The 20891-nt window shown below is 39.3% G+C and overlaps 1 protein-coding gene across 6 annotated transcripts; it reads left to right on the top strand.

Annotated features, from left to right (window-relative positions):
• The first annotated feature begins 276 nt into the window (after positions 1 to 276).
• On the top strand, positions 277 to 20869 carry itgb4 (integrin, beta 4). Of its 6 annotated transcripts, none has more exons than XM_056729800.1 (42): positions 277 to 445; positions 4602 to 4686; positions 5514 to 5596; positions 5739 to 5834; positions 5928 to 6132; positions 6299 to 6395; positions 6481 to 6652; positions 6755 to 7018; positions 7107 to 7196; positions 7299 to 7430; positions 7529 to 7696; positions 7777 to 7853; positions 7948 to 8150; positions 8311 to 8414; positions 8955 to 9050; positions 9130 to 9259; positions 9976 to 10101; positions 10246 to 10352; positions 10454 to 10487; positions 10577 to 10771; positions 10882 to 10985; positions 11080 to 11138; positions 11256 to 11279; positions 11440 to 11588; positions 11745 to 11924; positions 12013 to 12161; positions 12918 to 13125; positions 13258 to 13578; positions 13748 to 13911; positions 14381 to 14561; positions 14930 to 15067; positions 15289 to 15471; positions 15869 to 16003; positions 17212 to 17373; positions 17525 to 17677; positions 17871 to 17984; positions 18263 to 18463; positions 18620 to 18808; positions 18957 to 19112; positions 19213 to 19374; positions 19609 to 19716; positions 19830 to 20869. In XM_056729800.1, exons 2-42 carry the CDS (start codon positions 4608 to 4610, stop codon positions 19970 to 19972), a joined length of 5841 nt encoding a protein of 1946 aa, XP_056585778.1. In that variant the 5' UTR covers positions 277 to 445; positions 4602 to 4607; the 3' UTR covers positions 19973 to 20869. The 6 variants fall into 6 exon arrangements, with proteins under 6 accessions (XP_056585778.1, XP_056585777.1, XP_056585782.1 ...); XM_056729799.1 differs by lacking the exon at positions 277 to 445 and adding an exon at positions 2445 to 2838; XM_056729802.1 differs by lacking the exon at positions 277 to 445 and adding an exon at positions 2446 to 2838 and having other exon boundaries at positions 18263 to 18412.
• The last annotated feature ends 22 nt before the right edge of the window (positions 20870 to 20891 follow it).

Raw genomic sequence — 20891 nt, 5'->3', positions numbered from 1 at the left:
GCTTAATTTTAATAAGGGTATATAATTCATGCGTAATGGCTTTCGAGTATATAAACATATTTATGCACCAACATATTTGTGTGTCCGGTGTGTCCAGCCTAAATTGAAATCTCATGGACTCTCTTAGTTCTCACATCATGCTAAGAATAATCGAGGTCCATTTGTCCAGCTTGATAACAAATAACAAAAGAAAGTTATAAATTCTGAGTTCTTTTGTCATGTAAATGATGGAACCGTTTGCTTTATAAAGGGGGTTGCCAGAAGATGGTGGGCAGTGCAGTCGCAAGTTCATGGAAAATGTGATTTAAAAAACATGAATGATTCAAGTATGACACACAGACATTGTGTATCGTGAAGAGACTCGCTCCTGTGATATCTATACTTATGCAGCTCACTAAGTTTTGAGGACCCGTTTGACTTCACGCCATCGGAGCTTGTCTGTTAAGTAAGTTAAATCCATTTTAGCCTGTAGATATAATTTCTGTGCTTCATGTGTAAATGTATTTAAACAAAGTTAAAAGTTTTTCTAAAGTTGTGTCAAGAGAACTCATGAGACAAACGATGGACCGCTATACCGATTTACTTCGGAGACATTGAATAAATAAGTTTTGCAACATATATATTGGTTTATGTTTTCAGGGATGCAACTCCCATGTACTTGCAAATATTTAAACATGCAGTACCTGCCAAAATACTATAGAACAGTTGAGAGAGAAGTTAGAAAAAGAGCAATGGTCGATAATACTCATATCATAGTGTATAAATGAAAACACGACACCGAGAGCTTCCTGGACTATTTAAAGCATCATAATAAAACTATTTTGTTACAATAACAAAAAATGTTTGGCGGAAACTGTTGTTACCATGGTGATTTTCTTTTGAAAGGGAAATCCTGAAAGATGTTCTTGACCGCTATAAAGCAGTGCGTATTTTGAAAACTTTCATTGCAGTTTACTGAAAAATACTTTATGCAGACATGCATTTAAGTTAGAAAAATATCTTTGGGTATTTATTGCCTTTATCATCCATTAAATTAGATTTTCTTCTCCTTTTTGCAAAACGCAAAAAGTTGCGAAGATGAAATATAAGAATGTTAAAAGGACTGCAAGTATCTGCAAACCATAAAATACACTTGATTTAACAATATTATATATGTGAAACTGTGATGCACGTGAGGAAATGCACTTGGAACATTTTTGATATCCAGTCTCCTTAGGGATTACCACACACATCCCTTTATAAAGTTTCCCTCTGTGCCAGTGAGTCTGATTGTAACTTTGGGAAGGACACACCTTGTTTTCTGATCCATTGTGTGCTTAGCGTCATGCATCTCTCCAGTGGGACTGTGGTTCCCATGGTTCCACCAGTGCTTTTATTGCAATAAGGCCTTCCCAGAGGAAAAAATATGGCTCAAATTGTTTTTTTCGATTGTATGGAGTTCTCTGACGTTTCTGCTAATATTGTCTAGGATAAATAGAAGAAACAAAATAGACTATTGTTAAAGTGCATTAGGATTATGAAGATGTAAAATGAATGCACATTGAAGAAGTAAAATAATCTGCATTTGAGAAATGATTAAATTCATATTGATATCTTCAAAAACATAAACTTTTGAAATCTAAGATCGATTTGACATTGTTGAGATCTTTTCCGAAACTCTAATGGAGACAATTTTTGAGATTTCTGGGTCTTTGTCTCAGGAGAAATATCTGGACAACAAAAGTTTCCATTTGCTTTGTTCAATCACATTGATGTCAATGAGAAATAATTGAGATAAGAGATCATGTGTTATTCTTTTCATTTACTAATGAATAAAATGAGTTGTTTCTGAACCGTCCTGTTGTCTCGGTCTTGTTTCTCTTTTTGTCTTTCCGCTGGTGTCTAATCCGCTGTTTTAGCTGGTCTGGGAGAGGTCAGTGAGACAGGCTGGAATGGGGATAAAGCTATTGCTTTGTTCCTATCGAACAGGAACATTCCCTTTTCAAATGCCGACACTGTTTTATCTCTTTATCTCTCTTAAATTATGGAACATGTTTTGGGCCGCGACAGTCGCAAGACTTCAAAGGAAATGCTCTGTGTGAGCTTTTGTGTTTGAAACTGGTCAGATGGCACTGTTTTTATTGCACATCACAAGTTTAGTTGGTTGCTACCAGAAATGATTCTCGTTGCATTCAAGCATAGCCATGTATGTGTTTGTACGTGTCTGCCTGCGTATGCCTGTGTATGCCTGTGTGTGAGTGCATAAAAAAGTGCAGCAATGATTCTTTGTACCCTGTAGGCAATATATCTGCCTGCCACTCCCTGTTAGAGGTTAACCAGGGCAGGGCTCTCTGTTTCTCTCTCTCTCTGTGTTTCTCTACCTTCAGGGCGGAGCTATGACCTGTCATTCTCAAGTTAACGCAGGTCATGGTGCTGCTGAAGGAATGTTAATGTGCGGTGCAATCAAGCGACAGGGCAGAAGTGAAGGTGGAGAGGTTGTGTTACCTCACCAAGTGAGAAGAGAGAAAGGAAGGGTGTGGCCATAAACCACCTGGACCACTTGAGCGGAGAGGAGGGATTTCATTTTAGAGACCAGACACATGTTCACTCTTAAACACAAGCAATATCTGAGGTTTATATTCAGACAGTATTCTGCAGCACAGAGGGGTTTAGTGGGGGACTTTTTCCAGCAAGAGCAAGAAGTTACCTTTTTCTTGGAGTTGTACAAAACAAGTGGAAAACCTGTTTTCTCTCTTTGGTTAAACATTGGACAGTAGGCAAAGAATTAAGGATTTTCTTTTAGAGTTGTTGCTGCTGGTTGGACTCTGGGACTTGGACTGGGAAACAGCAGACTAAGAGGTTTGTGAGGTTAACAATCTATTTGCAAATTTACAAGCTCTTTTGGAAAGTTTTCTCTCCCTTTTGTTTCTTGCTGCCGTCTTTCTCTTTTTTTGTGTTTTCTTTTCTGCTGCAGTTGTTGCTGTTGAAATAAAAAACAATCTTAAAGGGATACTTCACCCAAAAATGAAAATTCTGTCATTATTTACTCGCCCTCAGATTGTTCCGAAACTATATCGATTTCTTTGGTGAACACACAGGAAGGTATGTAGAAGAATGTCAGATCTCGCCCCCCATTGATTCCCATTTCAGTTATTTACCCTACTATGGGAGTCAATGTGGGGCGAGATCTGACATTCTTCCAAATTTCGTCCTCTGTCTTCAGCAAAACAAAGAAATGTATACAGGTTTGGAACAATCTGAGGGTTAGTAAACGATGACAGAATATTTGGGTTAACTAGCCCTTTAAAGAGTAACTGTATTCATTCTTGAAGTTTGACCTCTAGTGAAGAGAATTATGCACCAATTTCCTTTGTTCTTCTTCATCGTCCAATCCTTTTTTATTCAAAAGTTTTGCATAACAAAATCGTTTTGAAGTGTAAACACATTCAAATTTGGCTTTATCAGGGATAAGACCAGGACAAGTTTTTGTTGTGTGTTATGCAATTGCAACTGTGCAACTGTAAAGAAAAATCACTTTTGTGTCTAGCTCATTCTATAAATAATGTGGCCATTGTTTGTTTATGATCCATACGTTTCCTTTTTGCTCTCAGATCGATTAACATTTGTATTTGTTTCTGACTTTTCAGACTGAGAAACTTTAAGAATGTTACTGGTAAAGTTTTTCCACTAAGCCTTGCTCCAAACATTTTATTCAAAGATATACGCCTGCACATTGTGTACTTATCGACTAATGATTGTGTGAGTCTTAAATATTAACACAAATAATGACGTAAAATACCCTATATTCTTGTGTTGGGAATTTTTGAATTATGTTGGTTTACTTCACATATGACTCAACATGATTTATCTGTTAGTTTGTGAGGTTAACGCTGCCCAGATCAGGTTCACAATATCGTGTTAAAGTATGTTTAGATCTCAGGTGCAGTCATGTTTATAAAAGAGTGCGTTTTCTCATCCTGGAGATAAATACCAGCGTTGATGGTCAAAGTATGAACAGGTGTAGGTAAGAATGTTAAAGTTCATGTGCCAACACTAGGTTTAGAGTTACAGAATAAAAAACATTAGTTTTGACATGTATGGGCCACTGTCTGAGTTTACGTAAGTATCTCCACACTCTTTCTCCTTTAAGTCTCTGTCCATCTGCAGAGAATTCCTGAGGAATTGTTGGTCTGTTTCTGTTCTTCACAGACAGAATGGAGATTTATGGAGGGTGAAATGGGCTCAGCTTTCATTTGATGTTTTCAGAGAGAGGGCGAAAGTGATATCGGGCAGGTGGATCACATTTCTTCCTCCGTTTTAAGTGTTTTAGTGCTAATACTCCAGAGCTGAGGTCATGGCATGCTATTCTCCTTTCTGTAGTTACGATCTGGATGTGGGTCTCTAATAGGTGTCATAAATTACGATGCAGATTTAAGTTAAATATTTGGTCTGCAGTGTGTCTTAGTTCAAATGAAAGAGTTAGTGCTGAAGTATTTTCTGCATCTATTATGGTAACTCGTGTGTCTTGCAAGCCGGACGTTTATTATGTGTTTTATTGGTTCACCATGTTAAAATGTCTGTAATATGCTCTGTTTTATGTTTGAGTTATATGTATGTTTCAGACTGCAATGGGAGGATGGGCGCTGGGTCTCGTTGTGGGGATCAACATTCTCATGCTTACTGTCACATCCAGCCACGCTAATGATGGTGGGAAATCCCTCACACCTTAAATCTCCACAACAAGCACTTTTACATGAATTTGAGACTAGTTTAAGGGTAGTTTTCCTTAAAGACATTTGCAAATAAAGCTTTTACTGATATTCAAGAGTAATAATGTTATCACGTAACCGCAATTATTAAGAAGCTGCAAAACTTTTTTGGTTCAAAATAAAATAATTTGATTTGCACTGATACTATATTTCTCCATCGATAGCAGATTCTAGAAGATAAAATTAATATTTCCTAACTTTCTGAATGTTAGTAATTCATGTAATGACTATATATGATATTGATATAAAGAAATGATATTGAACATCATACTGGTGATGCTTCTTAACATTTTCTATACACATAGCATGAATTCATTGCATTTTCCTCTTTTGATTGACAGGATATATCGGCCCTAATCATTGGCTATTTAAACTATCGGTCGATTTATTTGCTAATATATCAATGCATCTCTAGTAATATTAATTAATAAATTACGATTTTGTGGATAATATCAGTTTAGATTAATTTGACTTCAGCCCGCGTAAAGATAAGAACGTAAAATCTCCCTATTGTACATTTTGTTATTTTATATTTACAATTATATTAAATAAAATAACACACTAAGTGACATTTATTAAATGCATTTTTGTATTCAATAAATACCATATTTTGCCACATAATAAACATTATATAAAACACTTTCGACTTTGAAAAACTTGGTAAAACATGTCCATATGTCTTGTGAAGTGCTCAAAGATTATAAAGAATGTTTAGATGATAAAGACTGTAGAATGTGGTTTCACATACGCCTTTGTGTCTTATAGTGAATCACTGTACAGTTGTCAGGACAAAAACCTGCTCAGAGTGTATCCAGATCGGCTCAGGATGTTCATACTGTTCTGATGATGTGAGACTTATTCATACATATTTTCTGTATTTTTGGTTATTTGTCTTCACCCATATGAGTTCACCCAAATATGAATGTTTCCATATTTTAATGAGAACGTAAAAACACATTTTCATATTTTGTGTGCGTTTTATTTTAATAGAATTTCGAGTATGATCGGTGTGATTTGAAGGCTAACCTGGATGCCCATAAGTGTCAGCTGCTGGTAACAGTTGAGAGTACCAAAGAAATGCAAAGGGTTCGTTATTCGACAGTCTCTGTGGGCCTGAGCCCACATATCACAGATGGCTTTCTGTGTGCATGCATTCTCAAGTCTGTGTGTATTTATCAGAACCAACAGGTCAACAAGATGCTGAAGCTGCCACAGGTGGCTCCTCAGAAGATGCTCATGACATTTCTCCCCGGTGAGGAGAAGGAGGTGGAGATGGAGGTCTTTGAGCCGACCCGTGGTCCTCTGGATCTCTACATCCTCATGGACTTCTCTAACTCGATGTCTGACGATCTGGACAACCTGAAGAGAATGGGGGACCAGCTGGGTGAGGGAGAAGGGCAGTGATGTAGTGAAATAGGAAAAATGTGGTTACTAGAATTCTTTTTTCAATGTGGTTTGTGTCTGTAGTGTGACAAGTTTTGTGAGGATTATTTAATTCTTATAAACTTGATGATGTTTGGATATTAATAAGTTGGTTTCACCTTGCACAGCTCAACTTGTCGGGGAAATCTCTGATGACTACACCATTGGATTTGGCAAGTTTGTGGACAAAGTCGTAGAACCACAGACAGACATGAGACCCTCCAAGTGAGAAGAACACACGTTTACCAAACAAAAAGAATCAGAGTCCAATTATTTGTCTTTACACATTCGTTTGTTTTATCTCTTTCAGGTTAAAGCAGCCGTGGCCCGACAGCGATCCTCCTTTTTCATTTCGTAACATCATTCCTCTCACCAAAAACATAACCTATTTCAGACAGATACTGCAGATGGAGCGAATATCTGGCAACCAGGATGCCCCGGAGGGGGGATTTGATGCTATTTTACAAGCTGCCGTATGCCAGGTAATCAAAGAAAGCTGTTGATTTTAATAAAAAATGTCATGCTAACTATCTATCTGTGATTAGTAACAATTTGACTCAGATCAAATTTTTTCCTGTTCACAGACTGAGATTGGCTGGAGGGAACACAGCACCCACTTGCTGGTCTTCTCCACTGAATCTGCTTTTCATTATGAGGCAGACGGCACCAATGTGCTCGCGGGTATTTTGGATCGTAACGATGAGAAATGCCATTTGAATCCAGAGGGACATTACACACACGACACCCTTCAAGATTACCCATCTATACCCACACTAGTACGACTTCTGGTTAAGCACAACATCATCCCGATCTTTGCCATCACCAACCACTCCTACTCGTACTACGAGGTTTGTTGCAAAGTTTTTAATTCTGAGTCAGGGAAGTGTTTAAACTCTGCTGTGACACAAATGCAATGTTTTTTGTTTTGTTTTGCAGAAACTGTATAACTACTTTCCAATCGCTGAAATTGGACAGCTACAGGAAGATTCTTCCAACATTCTGAGCATCTTAAGAAAAGCTTTCGATGTAAAACAGAATTTCGAAATGTTTTCATACTGAAATTCTCTGTGACTTTACCTTATGTCACTTCATCGGGTTAATAATGATGTTTAACTTTCTTTTTTATAGAATATTCGTTCCAAGCTCAGTATGCGTTTTGAGGACAAACCAAAAGCACTGGAATCTAAAATTCTCTATCAGTCCGGCAGTAGGTGGGAATATAATAAATCGGGAAATTTCAGAGTCGAACCAGGCGAAATCGTTAGTATCTTAACGTATTTGCATTTTTATTACACTAATCTTGCAGTAGTTTTCAGTGTTTAATAAAGTCATTCATTTGTGGTTTCTTCCCTATCAAGGGTAAATTTAAGGTCAGTCTAAAAGCCCTTACTCAGGTTGGGGCAGACCCTGTGTGTAAGGCTGACCTGGCTGTCCGGTCAGGAACTATGAGAGTCAAACCCACCACCTTTAGCTCTGCCTTCATTATCGACACTGAAGTGCTTTGTCCAAAATGCGACTGTGAAAAGGTGAGGTGTCAACAACCTGCTTCATGTAATACAGTGTCTTTTCTGAAAATCTCACACTTCTGTTTCTCCTTTAATATCAGAACCCGGATAAAAATGCAGCACGCTGTAACAGTCATGGAGATTTGGTGTGTGGGAAATGCCAGTGTAACAGTGGATGGTATTACTGCCCTTTATAGCCTTGTATATATTGGTTATCCCCAATTATAGTGCAGTGAATAACCCCACTCTTTGTTTGTACCCCGTCCCCACAGGCTAGGTCCCTTCTGTAACTGTTCTGCTGGAGAATCCAAAGACTCCCCCCTGTGTTTGAAGCCCGGCAAGAAGGAGCCGTGTTCTGGCAGGGGAGACTGCATGTGCGGTACCTGCGTGTGCTATAACCCCAACCAGTTTGAGGGGCCCTTCTGCGAGTTTGACAAATCTCAGTGTCCGAGATTTGGTGGATTTCTATGCAATGGTTAGTGCGAATCGATAGCTAAATTGACTTTTTGTGCCGAAGTCTTTCTGAAGGAAGTCTTTGCGATATACATTTTACTTGCTTTGACGTGTTGTCATAGTACTGCAGGCTCTGGGTGTGTTTTAAGGTTTGTGACCTTTCACCTCTCTTCGTGTCTCAGACCGTGGAATCTGCAGTATGGGGAAATGTTTGTGTTCGCCTGGCTGGAGTGGAGATGCCTGTGATTGTCCAACCATCAACCAAACGTGTCTGGACATCAAAGGGGTACAGCCTGCAAACTTGCACACCTTTAACTTCCACTAATTACATGTAGCAAAACACATGAGAATTATAAGATAGTATTGATTCATAATGTTATATGTGACCCTTGACCACAAAACCAGTCATCTAGCACGGGTAGATTTTTAGAATACAATACATTGTACTGGTTAAAGTGATTGATTTTTTTATATGACAAAAATCATTAGGATACACCTACAAACTTCACTCGCCAGTTTCTGCTTAGAAACAGCCTCCAAGAGGGCCTCTAATGAACACATTTAAAGGCGATTTTCTCAATATTTTGTTTTGTTTGCACCCTCAGATTTGACATTTTCAAATAGTTGCATCTCTGCCAAATGTTGTCATTTTCTAACCAGCTGTCAAATTATGTTTAAATCTAAATTTCCAAATATTTACCCCAATGACTTGTTCTGTGGTCCAGGGTCACGTATCAGGTGTCAGCCATAACACACCAATAATAATCACCTGTCGAAAAAAAAATGTTGATTAACTTAAAAAATATTTGTTTACTTCATTAACCAGGGTATCTGTAATGGCCGTGGTGAATGTATATGTGGCCGGTGTAAGTGTGAGCACTCTGGACTCCAGCTGAGCCTCACTTGTGAAGCCAACTTCCAGGTACCATTGTCAGTTGTGATAAGTATGTGCATTTAACAAATAATGTGCGGATCCTGACGCAGATACTCTGGCCCTGCAGGCTCAGCTGGGCATGTGTGAAGCCAAAAGGAGCTGCGTTCAGTGCCAAGCCTGGAACACTGGCGAGAGGAAAGGCAACAAGTGTGATGAGTGTACATTTCAGTCCGTCTTGGTAGATGAACTGGAGGATGGTACGACATCAAATCCTTTGATAATGCAAGAAACAATAACAATAGCACACATTTACTCCCTCTTTCTTTCTTTCTTTCTTTCTTTTCGTATTATTTTACTTTCTTATTGTTTATTACGTTTGTTTTCAACAGAATAAAATGTAAAAGTTAAATTAGCTTATGGACTGTAGTGACAAAACAAAATATAACATTTCAGCTCTTTCACAACATTTACATGTATGCTTCTGGCACATACTTTTATACAAAGTGACTTGTAGTACAACTAAGATATTTATCTAATTTCTGGCCTTATTTCAGTGACTTCAGTGATAAATGTTTGTGCTATCCAGGCATTAACATAATGTGCATACACTTTGGTTGCATATTATTGTAGCATATATTGTGCTGAATACAGTGATATGAGACTAGAAATTCTTGAAACTACTGAAAAGAAACATATCAAGGCATGTCAAAAAAAATCAAGGCAAAACACCTTCAGACCTCAGAGGGTAGATAAGGCCTGTTCCATGGGGATCAACCCGTGATTGTATGTGGAGCACATGTGTACTTCTCTTTCTGCTTTCTAGCCCAATCAAAAAATTCTTTAAGCTTTAAACATACGCGGTTAGTTTAAAAGGTTTTGAGATAATGAAAAACAAATACAGTCGAGTCTGTCCAGATGTTTGACTGGCAGTGAGTAGATGAAACGACCGATTAAAATTCTTTTGTGTCCACAGATGGTAACGTGATTGAGAAGTGTAGTTTCCGTGATGAAGATGACGACTGCACGTACCACTACACTGTGAATTATCCGTTAGACAACACGGCCAAAGATCATCGTGTCCTGGTGAAGAAAAAGAGGGGTGAGATCTTTGAAAATGTTAATTTTTACATTCAATTTCGGCTTATAGAAAGTACCCAAATGAAGCCCTGTGATTGTGAACCACCTTAGTTATAGTATGTTTCTTCTGAAGTATTGACTTTCATATTGTTTTCCCGTGTGTCAGACTGTCCACCTGGAGGTTTCCTGTGGTTAATTCCTCTCATAATGTTTCTGATGCTCCTGCTGGGTTTGCTATTACTCTGCTGCTGGAAATATTGCGCCTGCTGCAAGGTATTCACACACACACAAATAAAACCAAAGCTTCAAACATACTTGCATTGTTCATAACATTGTATACCAGTTTATTCATGTCTGCTGTCCGTCTCTATCAGGCTTGCCTCGCTCTCCTACCCTGCTGTGGCAGAGGTAATGATCTTAATTCTTTAATAATTCAAATCTTTAAAGTTATATGATTGATCTAAGGTAACCGATGCATTTTTGTGTGCAATTGGCAGGTCGTATGGTTGGATTCAAAGAAGATCACTACATGCTACGTCAGTCATTGTTGACCTCTGATCATCTGGATACCCCGATGGTGCGCACCAGTCCACTCAAGAGCACTGACGTGGTGCGCTGGAAAGTGACCGATAACGTTCATCGACCACCAAACCACCCCCAGAACCAGATCGAGCCCAACCCCAAAGAGACCAGTGAGTTATCAAGGCTTCAGCTGGCCAACTAGTCATCCAGTTCTCTTCTGGTTGTCATCTAGTTGCTGAATTATCACACACAACAGCATCATACTTTATTTTTCCCACAGTACAATTTCCGGTCTCCCTACGTCTGAACCGGCAGTATTCCGAACCTCTTTCGCTGCCCGATGCTCGGGAAACAGACATGCTCAGACGAGAGGTGGAGGAGAACGTGAGTGTTTATAAATCAACATGCTTTCAAATAAAGCAAGTTATAACATCTCACACCTGAACCGTCATTCCTGGGTGCTGTTCTTTTTATACAGCTCAATGACGTGTTCATGCAGATCCCTGGTGCGCAGACAGTGCATAGAACCAGGTTCAGGTGAGACCAGGCTGCTCTTAATGACTCATAGAAAGTGTTGTGTCCTGGGGATAAACATTTCAGACGTGTCTTGTGTTTTGACGTGTTGCTTAATGTACTGTTTTTCTTTCTCCTCAGGACACAAAGAAATTCTGGAAAGAGGTACAGTCGCTACAGTCAATTGCATTGTTGGAATTATACCACTGCGGTTTTCTACATGTCTTACTTCACACCAGCATTGACATTTTTTTGCTGTGTTGTCAATTACGACTCAGATTCCGAACTTTCCGAACCTAACAATAATTCTCTTTTGCAACCACAGACAGAACTACACAATTGTTGACACGGTTTTATCAGCCCCACGTGCCAGTTACCCTGATATTGTGAAACTAACAGACAAACAGGTTCAGGCTGGAAACTTCCGTGACCTAAAAGTGGTTCCAGGCTACTACACCGTAGCGAATGATAGAGGTACAGCTTTGTCAGTTTTATTTCTATAGCATCTTTTTACACAACCCAGACTGATACAATAATTTATATATAACTATATAGTTTGTGTAAGATTGTATCATATTAGGGTTATGTAAACTGAATGTTTATGTATCTACCACCTAATTTGTCTTGTAGAGGCGGCAGGCGCTGTAGAGTTTCAGGAGGGTGTGGAGTCTGTGGACGTCCGGATTCCACTCTTCATCAAAGATGAGGATGATGAAAAGAAGGAGCTGCTTGTGCAAGCTGTAGATGTGCCAGTTGGAATTGCCAAGATCGGCAAAGATCATGTCAACATCACTGTGATAAAGGAACACGGTAAGATGTAGTTTTTTCTGTGAAGGCAAATGTTCATTGAAACGTTCAAATCTTTGATTTTTGTTTGTGTGTTTATTGATCATCACAGCTCGCAGCATCTTTACCTTCCTGCAGCCATCATACACCTTCAGTCGGCAGGATGGTGTTGCAAACATTCCCATCAACCGTGAGATCATTGAGGATGGACGAACACAGGTCTCATACTGCACCCGAGACCTCACCGCCAAAGACAAAAAGGTAAAATGCATTAAACTTTGCAAAGCAGCTCTTAACACAAGTCATACAATTTACATTTTATTTACAGGGGATTCTTTTTTTCATTTTTTTTCTGTGCTGTAGGCACTTGTTCTGAACCAACATGTTTTTTCTCATGTTTTTTAATTTGATAGCATTAAGTGTCCTAAATACACAATTGAATTATATTTTCCATTTAAAAAAAAAGATTTACTGTGACCTTTGCATAAAAATTAAATAAAACTGAACGGTAAATTGTCCAAGGTGTCAGTTTTTGGAGGATCTATTGACCGAAATGCAATACAATATACATAACTATGTCTTCACATATGTTTATAGACCTTACATAATTAAATGTATGTTTTTATTACCTTAGAATGAGCTATTTCAATCTACATACACCGCGGGTCCCCTTACATGGAATTCCGCATGTTGTTTCTACAGTAGCCCTAAACGGACAAACTGACCGCCTTACCGTGTTTTGTAAATACGTCATCTCCTTCGACACATCGTCACGACATCTTAGTCCTGTGTCTGCCATTTTAGTACTTCGACGGGAGGGGTGGAGTGAGCCGTTGGATGTAATTCCCAACCTCACTACTAGAGGCCGCTAAATTTCATTCGTTCATTTCAAATTTACCGCATGAGGTTGCAAGGTGAAAATGAATACTGTACTTTTAGAAGAAATATCATCACATCATCAGTCTTTTGATAAACTTTTTCTGATAATTCTTCCCATTCCTTTACCTGTCTACACAGGACTATATTACAGTTGATGGGGATTTGAGTTATGGAACTGGTGAGAAGGACAAGACTGTCCCAGTGAAACTATTGGAGCTCGGGGAGGGAGATGCACTTCTGGGGGACAAGCAGGTCAAACAGTTTGTGATGGATCTCAGTAACCCACGGCAAGGCGCTAAACTTGGCCGATACCCACGAACCACTATCACGATCGCCGATAAAGGAGGTACTAAAGTACACAGAAACATTCAGCTGGTACATTGAATTTACACAACCAAGACAGAACACAGCTGTTAAAATACATATGACCATTTGTGGGTACATTTTTTTGTTATTCACGGATTTTACTATCTTTCAGAACCTGGTATTGTGATGTTTAAGAAAAGCACTCAAACTTTCAATACAACGGATCCCAGCTACTCCATCCCTGTGGTACGTACCCGAAACCAGGATGGTCCGACCACCGTTTACTGGCGCACAAACAAAGCATCGCGCCTCGACCTCTCTGGTCCTATAAAATTTGGACCGGGCGAAACCGAAAAGAACGTTGTGATTGACCCTCGTGCAAATCCATCATCTGTCATACCTGAGACGTTCCAACTGGAGCTGTACAACCCAAGCCCCAATGTAACAATTGGAGAGAAAAATACCACGCTGGTGAACGTATTTGATGGTAGAGGTGAGACTTTGGGTTTAGTCCTCAATATTATATAACAATTTGTAACAAAACTGAACCGCAACATTTTTATTGTCACAGGTTGTACAGAAGATTTAAAAACCTCTGGTTAACTGGTGTTAATCTGTTGATATTGGGTAACAATATATGTTTTTTTACTTTGTGATTTTAGGAGATAATAAAAGTCAGGAGTTCCAGAAAATAGATCACATGAATCTCAAGGGCGCGTCTCCTGGAGGACCTCTCTATTCCCCGACCAACATCAAAGCTGTACCCACGGGTCCCAAAAACATACAAGTGAACTGGAACCCCAGTGGAAATGCCACTGGTTACAGGGTAGGTCATTATTTGATGTCTGCCGCAACATGTGAATTTGTTTTTAACAGTGCTTTATATTATTGAATATTTAGCATACTCTTTTTTTGGGAGGGGATTTTTGTTGACAGAAAAAAACATACCATTAATCTAGTCTCTTGTAGGGTGAGGGTGAACCAACGGATATAGCACAAAATCTGCCTTGAGCCAGTAATCGTTTTACTGATTAGATAGAAAGTGTAAAATTACAAAAGCTGATCATTTCGAATTTACACATTGTAATGAAGTGTAATTGGTTAGCCAGTTTGAGATTTTATTTTGCAATAAGAGTGTTGAAGAGCCTTGAGCCTTGTTTGCTCATAAAAAATATAGACTTAGAAAAAGTGAATTTTAGAGAAATTTGCAGTTCTGGATGTACATTGGATTTAATATTTCTGTAAACCTGAAAATGTTCAGTTCATTTCTAAGATGTAAATTCATGTGTTTGCAGGTGAAGTACTGGATTTATGGAGATCCTGAGGCTGATGCACAGGTGATGGATGTAAAGTCTCCTCATGCTGAGTTTACCAATCTCTACCCTTACTGTGATTATGAGATGCGTGTATGTGCCTACAATTCACTTGGAGATGGCAACTACAGCGACATAATCCCATGCAAGACTCTTGAGGATGGTAAATCGCCCACATTTTGAGTTTTGTTAGCTTGACTTTTTCAAACACCCATGCCATTGTACGGTGTTTAGCTCAGGTAAAAAGACCAGTAATAATTTCCTTGCTGGTTCGTTGTTGGTCAGGCTGCTAAACCACCATGGCTCTCTGTTAGGAAGCTTGCTGTTTAAAATACTCCAAGAAAGTCTTGTATAATCATCCCAGCATTCAAAACACTACAAGAGAGGGTCGTGTGCTTTACCACACCCCAAGTCAAATCATTTTGTATTACTCTACAGCTCCACCAATAGGAATAATTTATTGTTATTTTGAAAATACCTGATGCTGGTTGAAGTCTATTTCACAAACATCTGCATATTTTACCATTCCAGTTCCTGGTGAACCTGGTCGATTGGCTTTTAATGTTATTAGCCACACTGTCACTCAAGTTAGCTGGGCGGAGCCAGCAGAGACAAATGGTCTTATAACTTCCTATGAGGTCATCTACACACCTATCGATGAGGACAAAAGTAAGATTACACTTTTTTAACCTTGTTATACTGCAAAATCACTTTTGGTTTATTTTCAGAAGTTTTATGTTTAAAGACAATTTTAGTAGGTTAATGCTTAAACAGGAAAATATACATAAAACCTATGAATACAAGTCATTATATTTATATGTGTCAAATCATAATTGTATTAAATATTCTAAATACTTCGATTTTTGTATATTAATATTGTGTACTTTTAGAGCCTCAAGGAGTACCTAAGAAGGTGATGATTGATAACCCTAAAAAGCGGATGCTGCTCATCGAGAACCTTCAGCCTTCTCAGACATACTGTTACAAAGTGCGCGCTCGCAACAAGGTGGGCTGGGGTCCATACAAAGAAGCCACCATCAACCTGGCTTCACAGCCTGCCAGACCCATGTCAAGTGAGTGTCTTACCAACAAACACACAGTACGTTCAACGTATGAACTCGCATGGCTAAGACTAGAATTTTAATTTATTTAAAAAATGAAAGAATTCTGTAGTCAACAAAGTTTAGATCAAGCAATTCATTTAATAAGTATTCTATATGACCACGTGCAACAAAAATAATAATATATGCACACTTATATTATTCTCCATGGTTATCCATTAAATGAGTAAGCATTATAGTTAATAGGTGATTTTTTTAAATCGCACATTAAGAGGACCTAAAGGTTAATGTATTAACCTGCATGGTTTTTTATTAAAATACTACGCATGGACTTTAAAGTTGTGAGCCTTGTAACAGATGTAACACATGGATTGATGGCATTTTTTGTTGGTTTGTGTCTATCCTACAGTTCCCATCATTCCAGACATTCCCATTGTGGATGCAGAAGCTGGTGATGAGTATGACAGTTACCTGATGTACAGTAATGAAGTACTACGATCTCCAACCAGCAGCCAGAGACCAAGTGTGACGGACCTGACTGATGGTGGGTGTCTTATATTGTGACTTTTAACAATATCCGCTTAGTTGCTAGGTAACATGAGCACACTAAGTATATGAAGACAGAGAAAGTTAAAAGATTTCTGTCTGAAACTTAACAGTTCTTGTTGAATGCAAGAGGATCTAGGTGGAAAGTTTTTAAAAGTTTTTTTCATGCTGCTCTAACCACTCCAAAGGTCTTGGTCAGTGGTAGACATGTTTATGGTATGTGTTCATCTAGCATACAAGGATGAGGTCCTTACGTCATTTATATACATTGCCCGATGAAACTGAAAGATTCTTTTTAAGCCACTTTTCACGGAAGACATTAGAATTGGTGACTGGGCTTTTAGGGTTCAAGTTAATGGTTGTGTTGGGTTCAAAGAGTTGAAGATGTGCAGTGGTGTTGAGGACACAAGCCTTGTTGGAGTGACACAAATGATGTCAGATCAAATATTGATGTAGCTCGTCTTGCTAACAGACGAAGAAATCGCAACATCAATGGCATCAAAAGACAATGGCTATCCCTTTCTTCTTACCTTTATTGCCTTTTAAAGGGACAGACATTACAATTCTGTCATCATTCACTCATTCTCAGGTTATTCCAAACCCACGTGTCGGTTTGTGCTCCAAAAGATTTGGAACGACATGAGGGTGAGTGAATGTTGTCCGAATTTAAGCACAGTCAGCCTGCAAATCCTCTATCCCTTGCTTGCTTCCCCACATGAAACTGAAGGTTCACGCTGGAAGCATGTCCAGCTAGTTGGTTCGGACCTGGATCTCCGTAAAGTGTCCTGGAAACTGCCTGCTGACATCATCTTCGACTGCCCGAGCCCAGACAAAGAGGCCCTGCCACAAGGTGAAGACTTGTCCCTGGCAGACAGCATGCCAACCACACTCAACGTCAACCCAATGCTGTGTTATTAAAGGGGCTTGACTGGCTTGTCTCAGAGAGCTTAATGTTGGTGCAAATTGGAAATCGGCAGAAGAATTAGCCTGCTAATTCCATTGCTACACTGTAAAAAACGGTTTCTTCTGAAATGAAAGCTTTCTTTTGGCTACTGCAGTTTTGGTCAGTTAAGGACTGCCCTTGAGCCGTTGTAGGCCGGTCCTCTGGAGGGCTCATTTATTGACGGCAACATTGTGCTAATTTTCTTCATCTGGTGTTGTCATGCTAATTTGGGATGTTGTATGTTCTATCATCTGTTAATACAGATCAGGTTATAAATGGAAAATGGGACTCAAACTTCTTGTTCCCTGGAGGAAGCAGTTCTCTGTCGCGCAACGTCAGCTCTTCGTCATCCACGTACAGCCATTCCATACCTCGTCCGGGTGGGAGCAATCACAGCACCACAACGACGTATATTTCTGGCAAAGGTATATTGTTGTTAAGTGTTTCTTTAAGCATTAAATTCACTGAACTCAAATAACTTGCTTCTGTGGAACACATTCCAAAAAGTTCGGAGTAACCAGGGTCTGTCAAGCTCTAAAAAGTACATAACAAACATTGTTACTTTGTCTTGATCAGGGGGCTCAACCACTCACAGATTCGATGGGGGACTCCTCAGAGACGAGGTGACGCTGAGGAAACGTTCTGAGAATTGGCATTACACGGACAATGATGGTGTGAGAGACTCCATCGTCATGGGAAACCTCTCTGGTGGATTTTTGGACAATATAGGTAAAGTCAGATCCATGTGCACATACATTTCTTTGATATAATGGCTTGCAAGGTGCAGCTTTTGGCAAGACGCCTGGCTGACTCTCGCTTCATTCCCGCTCTCCGTTTTTCTTCTGTTATCTACACTTTTACTGCCTCTGCTGCCTGCCAATCATTTCCTGCCCCACCCTGCCACGGCTTGGCTGTCACTCAGGGGTCTCTAGCTTCAGCCAGAGTACAACAACCAACTACAGCATGAGCTCCAGAACTCGTACCCAATCTGAGGATATCAACGATGCGTTGCAGAACCTGGATATGGTTCTTCATGGTGAGTGAATCAGGAATGAATCAGTAAGTATTGGGGAAGCTACTTGGAAACTCCAGCTTTAAATACTGTACTCCTCCTCAACATCGTGACCAATCAGCACCTGAACAACATACTTTTAATACTCAATTTAAAGTGTAAAAACCCTGCCGACTTGCACACAGCTCCAGCTAATGCCCAGGTGTTTTCCCGCTGGTGTACCAATAAAAATTGCTGCTGCGAAATTCATTTGTTTGGTCTGTGGTTTGACATTGTACCATCTGTACCGTTTGTGCCCTCAGACTCTCGCATAAACCCTAGCATTCCTGAGACTCCCAGCAGATTGGTGTTCTCTGCTTTGGGACCCACTGCCCTCAAAGTGAGCTGGCAGGAGCCTCATTGCGAGACGGATGTTTTGGGATACTGTGTCATTTACCAGCTTATCAATGGAGGCGAGTACACTGAATTAAATGGCTGGACGTTCCAGAATGATGATGCTGTTGGTTGGTAGTAGTTATAAATCTTTTAATTATCACATGTAGAAATGTAGCAATGCATTTAGTTTAAGGTAAGTAAGTAATGCCAATGTCCTTTACAGAAAAGGTATTTATGCAATGACAAAAATTTTTTTGAAGAAAGCTAATATTCTTCTTCAATAGGTGAGATCAAACGTATTGAGGTAAAGAATCCAGCACAGAACTCTGTGGTGGTGCAGGACCTTCTTCCCAACCAATCCTACGTCTTCAAAGTAAAAGCCCAGAGTCGGGAGGGCTGGGGTTCTGAGAGAGAGGGAGTCATTACCATTGAATCTGCCGTCGACCCCAAGAGTCCACTTAGCCCCATGCCAGGTGACCACACCTCCATTTCTTGTTTTAACATTTTGCGTTAAGTTATAAATTGTATAATTGCTAAATTCCCGGTTATTAAATTATCCATAATCCTCAAATGAAATCCTCTGGCAAAGTTTCATGGGATACATGGGTTGTGTGTCTACAGGGTCTCCATTTACTCTTAGCACACCAAGTGCTCCAGGACCTTTGGTCTTCACGGCTTTGAGTCCAGACACCCTTCAGCTAAGCTGGGAGAGACCCCGTAAACCCAACGGAGATATCCTGGGCTATGTGGTCACCTGCGAACAGCTGCACAGCGGAGGTCAGATGATTAAGAGAAGAATACACTGCAATTTATAGAAGTACATTATGTGTTTTTTTCCAAAGCTTATCTGCTAAGATTTTGGTCGGTTTCATTGCAGGAGATCTTCGGTCCTTCAAGGTGGAAGGCAATGCTGCAACGTCATTGACTGTGTCTGACCTAAAAGAAAACATGCCGTACAAATTCAAAGTTCAAGCCCAGACCACACAGGGCTTTGGACCGGAGAGAGAGGGAATCATCACCATAGAATCTCAAGATGGAGGTGCGGAGATCATTACAGCAGCATTTTAGAACAACAAAAAACAACTTTAGTTTTATCAAAATCCATGATTTCTAAGATCATTTATTTACTTAATATTGATCAAATTAACCGAGTATATCATAGTCTACTTTTACATGTACATAACCATACATGCATAATTTTGTATCACAAACAAAAATGTAAAGTTGCTTCATGATGCTACATATTAAACCTTGTTATTTTTTCTATTCCCAGGCTCCATGTCACAGTTTAGCAGTCAATCAGCTACAAGAAGGGAAGTTTTCAACTTACCAACAGAAATGACAACACGCACAATGTTCTCAGAACCCTTTGTGTCTCCAGGTAACATCACACCGCTCATAAAATAGACTCAATGCAACCAATCTGTCAACATATTGATCATTATACCTCATATAAACGTCTATTTCAAACGCTATCTGTTTGTGTGTGTTTAGAGGGCATGATGATGATGTCGAGCAGACACATTACTGAGTCGAGTGGTGGTTCCATCACCCGGCAGGTGGAGATGGTGCAGAGGGGAGTCGTGTCCGGCACCACAGTCACAAAGAGAGTAGACCGACAGTACTTCGAGTCATAAACCCCTTGACACTCAATCTGCCTTCTGATAAAATCACATGACCAAGCAACATTACACATATTGTGGAACTTTGTGTTAGTTGAATCATGTGTGATTTTAGCTGAGCTCTTCCTTGAATCATCAACAAGGTCATCAAAGCCTTGATACGTTATTGAATGTAAAAACCTTTGAGTGTTATGAGAATCATTATCAAGACGTGCTCCATGGGATACGGTTGTGGATATTCTGTTTCCTGTTTGAACTGGACAGCTTTATTCTTGGTTAGGTCAGATTTCATCCTTGGGATGTTTGTAAGTTGGTTTTGAAAACATTTCATGTTTATGTTTCTCAGCAAATGCACCATATGTAATTTACGGTGTATATTTCAAGATTCGTATTCTCCCACCCTCTCGAATAATTTTATTTTTGAGGGTTACATAAAATGTTGTTGCATATGGACTCCATTCTGAGGATTGTAAAAATGTTACTGAGGTTTTTTTTATCGCCTGTTGCAAGATGTGCTGTTGTAACATTAGGCATGTGGCTATATTTAAGACACAAATATGTTTTAGATGCTGGTGAGCAATACTTGCATTATTTCACTTAGTGAACCAGCAGCTAGTAAGAACTACTCGAGTCTGCTGGTTTTGTGCTTTATGCTACTGATCATTTGAAAAAGATTTTCAACTTTGTACCTATGCACCTTATTTGTTGAATTACTTTTTTACTGCATTTATACATTTTATATGGTACTTCTCACTTGACAAAATATATTTTAAATTTTTATATTGAAATACTATCTTATCATATTCAAAGTGGAGCATATAACCGGTCTACATTTCTCTGTGGAAAGCAAAAACCTTTTTGTGTGCATGTCAGTTCACCATACTAAATTAAACAATAAAACGTTGTATCACAGTTGAATCATGTGCGTCATCTT

The sequence above is a fragment of the Triplophysa dalaica genome, chromosome 18 (assembly GCF_015846415.1).
Source record: "Triplophysa dalaica isolate WHDGS20190420 chromosome 18, ASM1584641v1, whole genome shotgun sequence".
Lineage (NCBI taxonomy): Eukaryota > Metazoa > Chordata > Actinopteri > Cypriniformes > Nemacheilidae > Triplophysa > Triplophysa dalaica.
The sequence above is the reverse complement of the archived record's forward strand: the minus strand, read 5'-3'. Positions and strand labels throughout refer to the sequence as shown.

Excerpts from the sequence above, each read along its gene's own strand:
- itgb4 (XM_056729800.1), top strand. The coding sequence starts at position 4,608 with ATGGGAGGATGGGCGCTGGGTCTCGTTGTGGGGATCAACATTCTCATG. Across the intron at positions 7,197-7,298 it reads TCTTAAGAAAAGCTTTCGAT|AATATTCGTTCCAAGCTCAG; the intron begins GTAAAACAGAAT and ends TCTTTTTTATAG. Across the intron at positions 12,162-12,917 it reads TCACCGCCAAAGACAAAAAG|GACTATATTACAGTTGATGG; the intron begins GTAAAATGCATT and ends CTGTCTACACAG.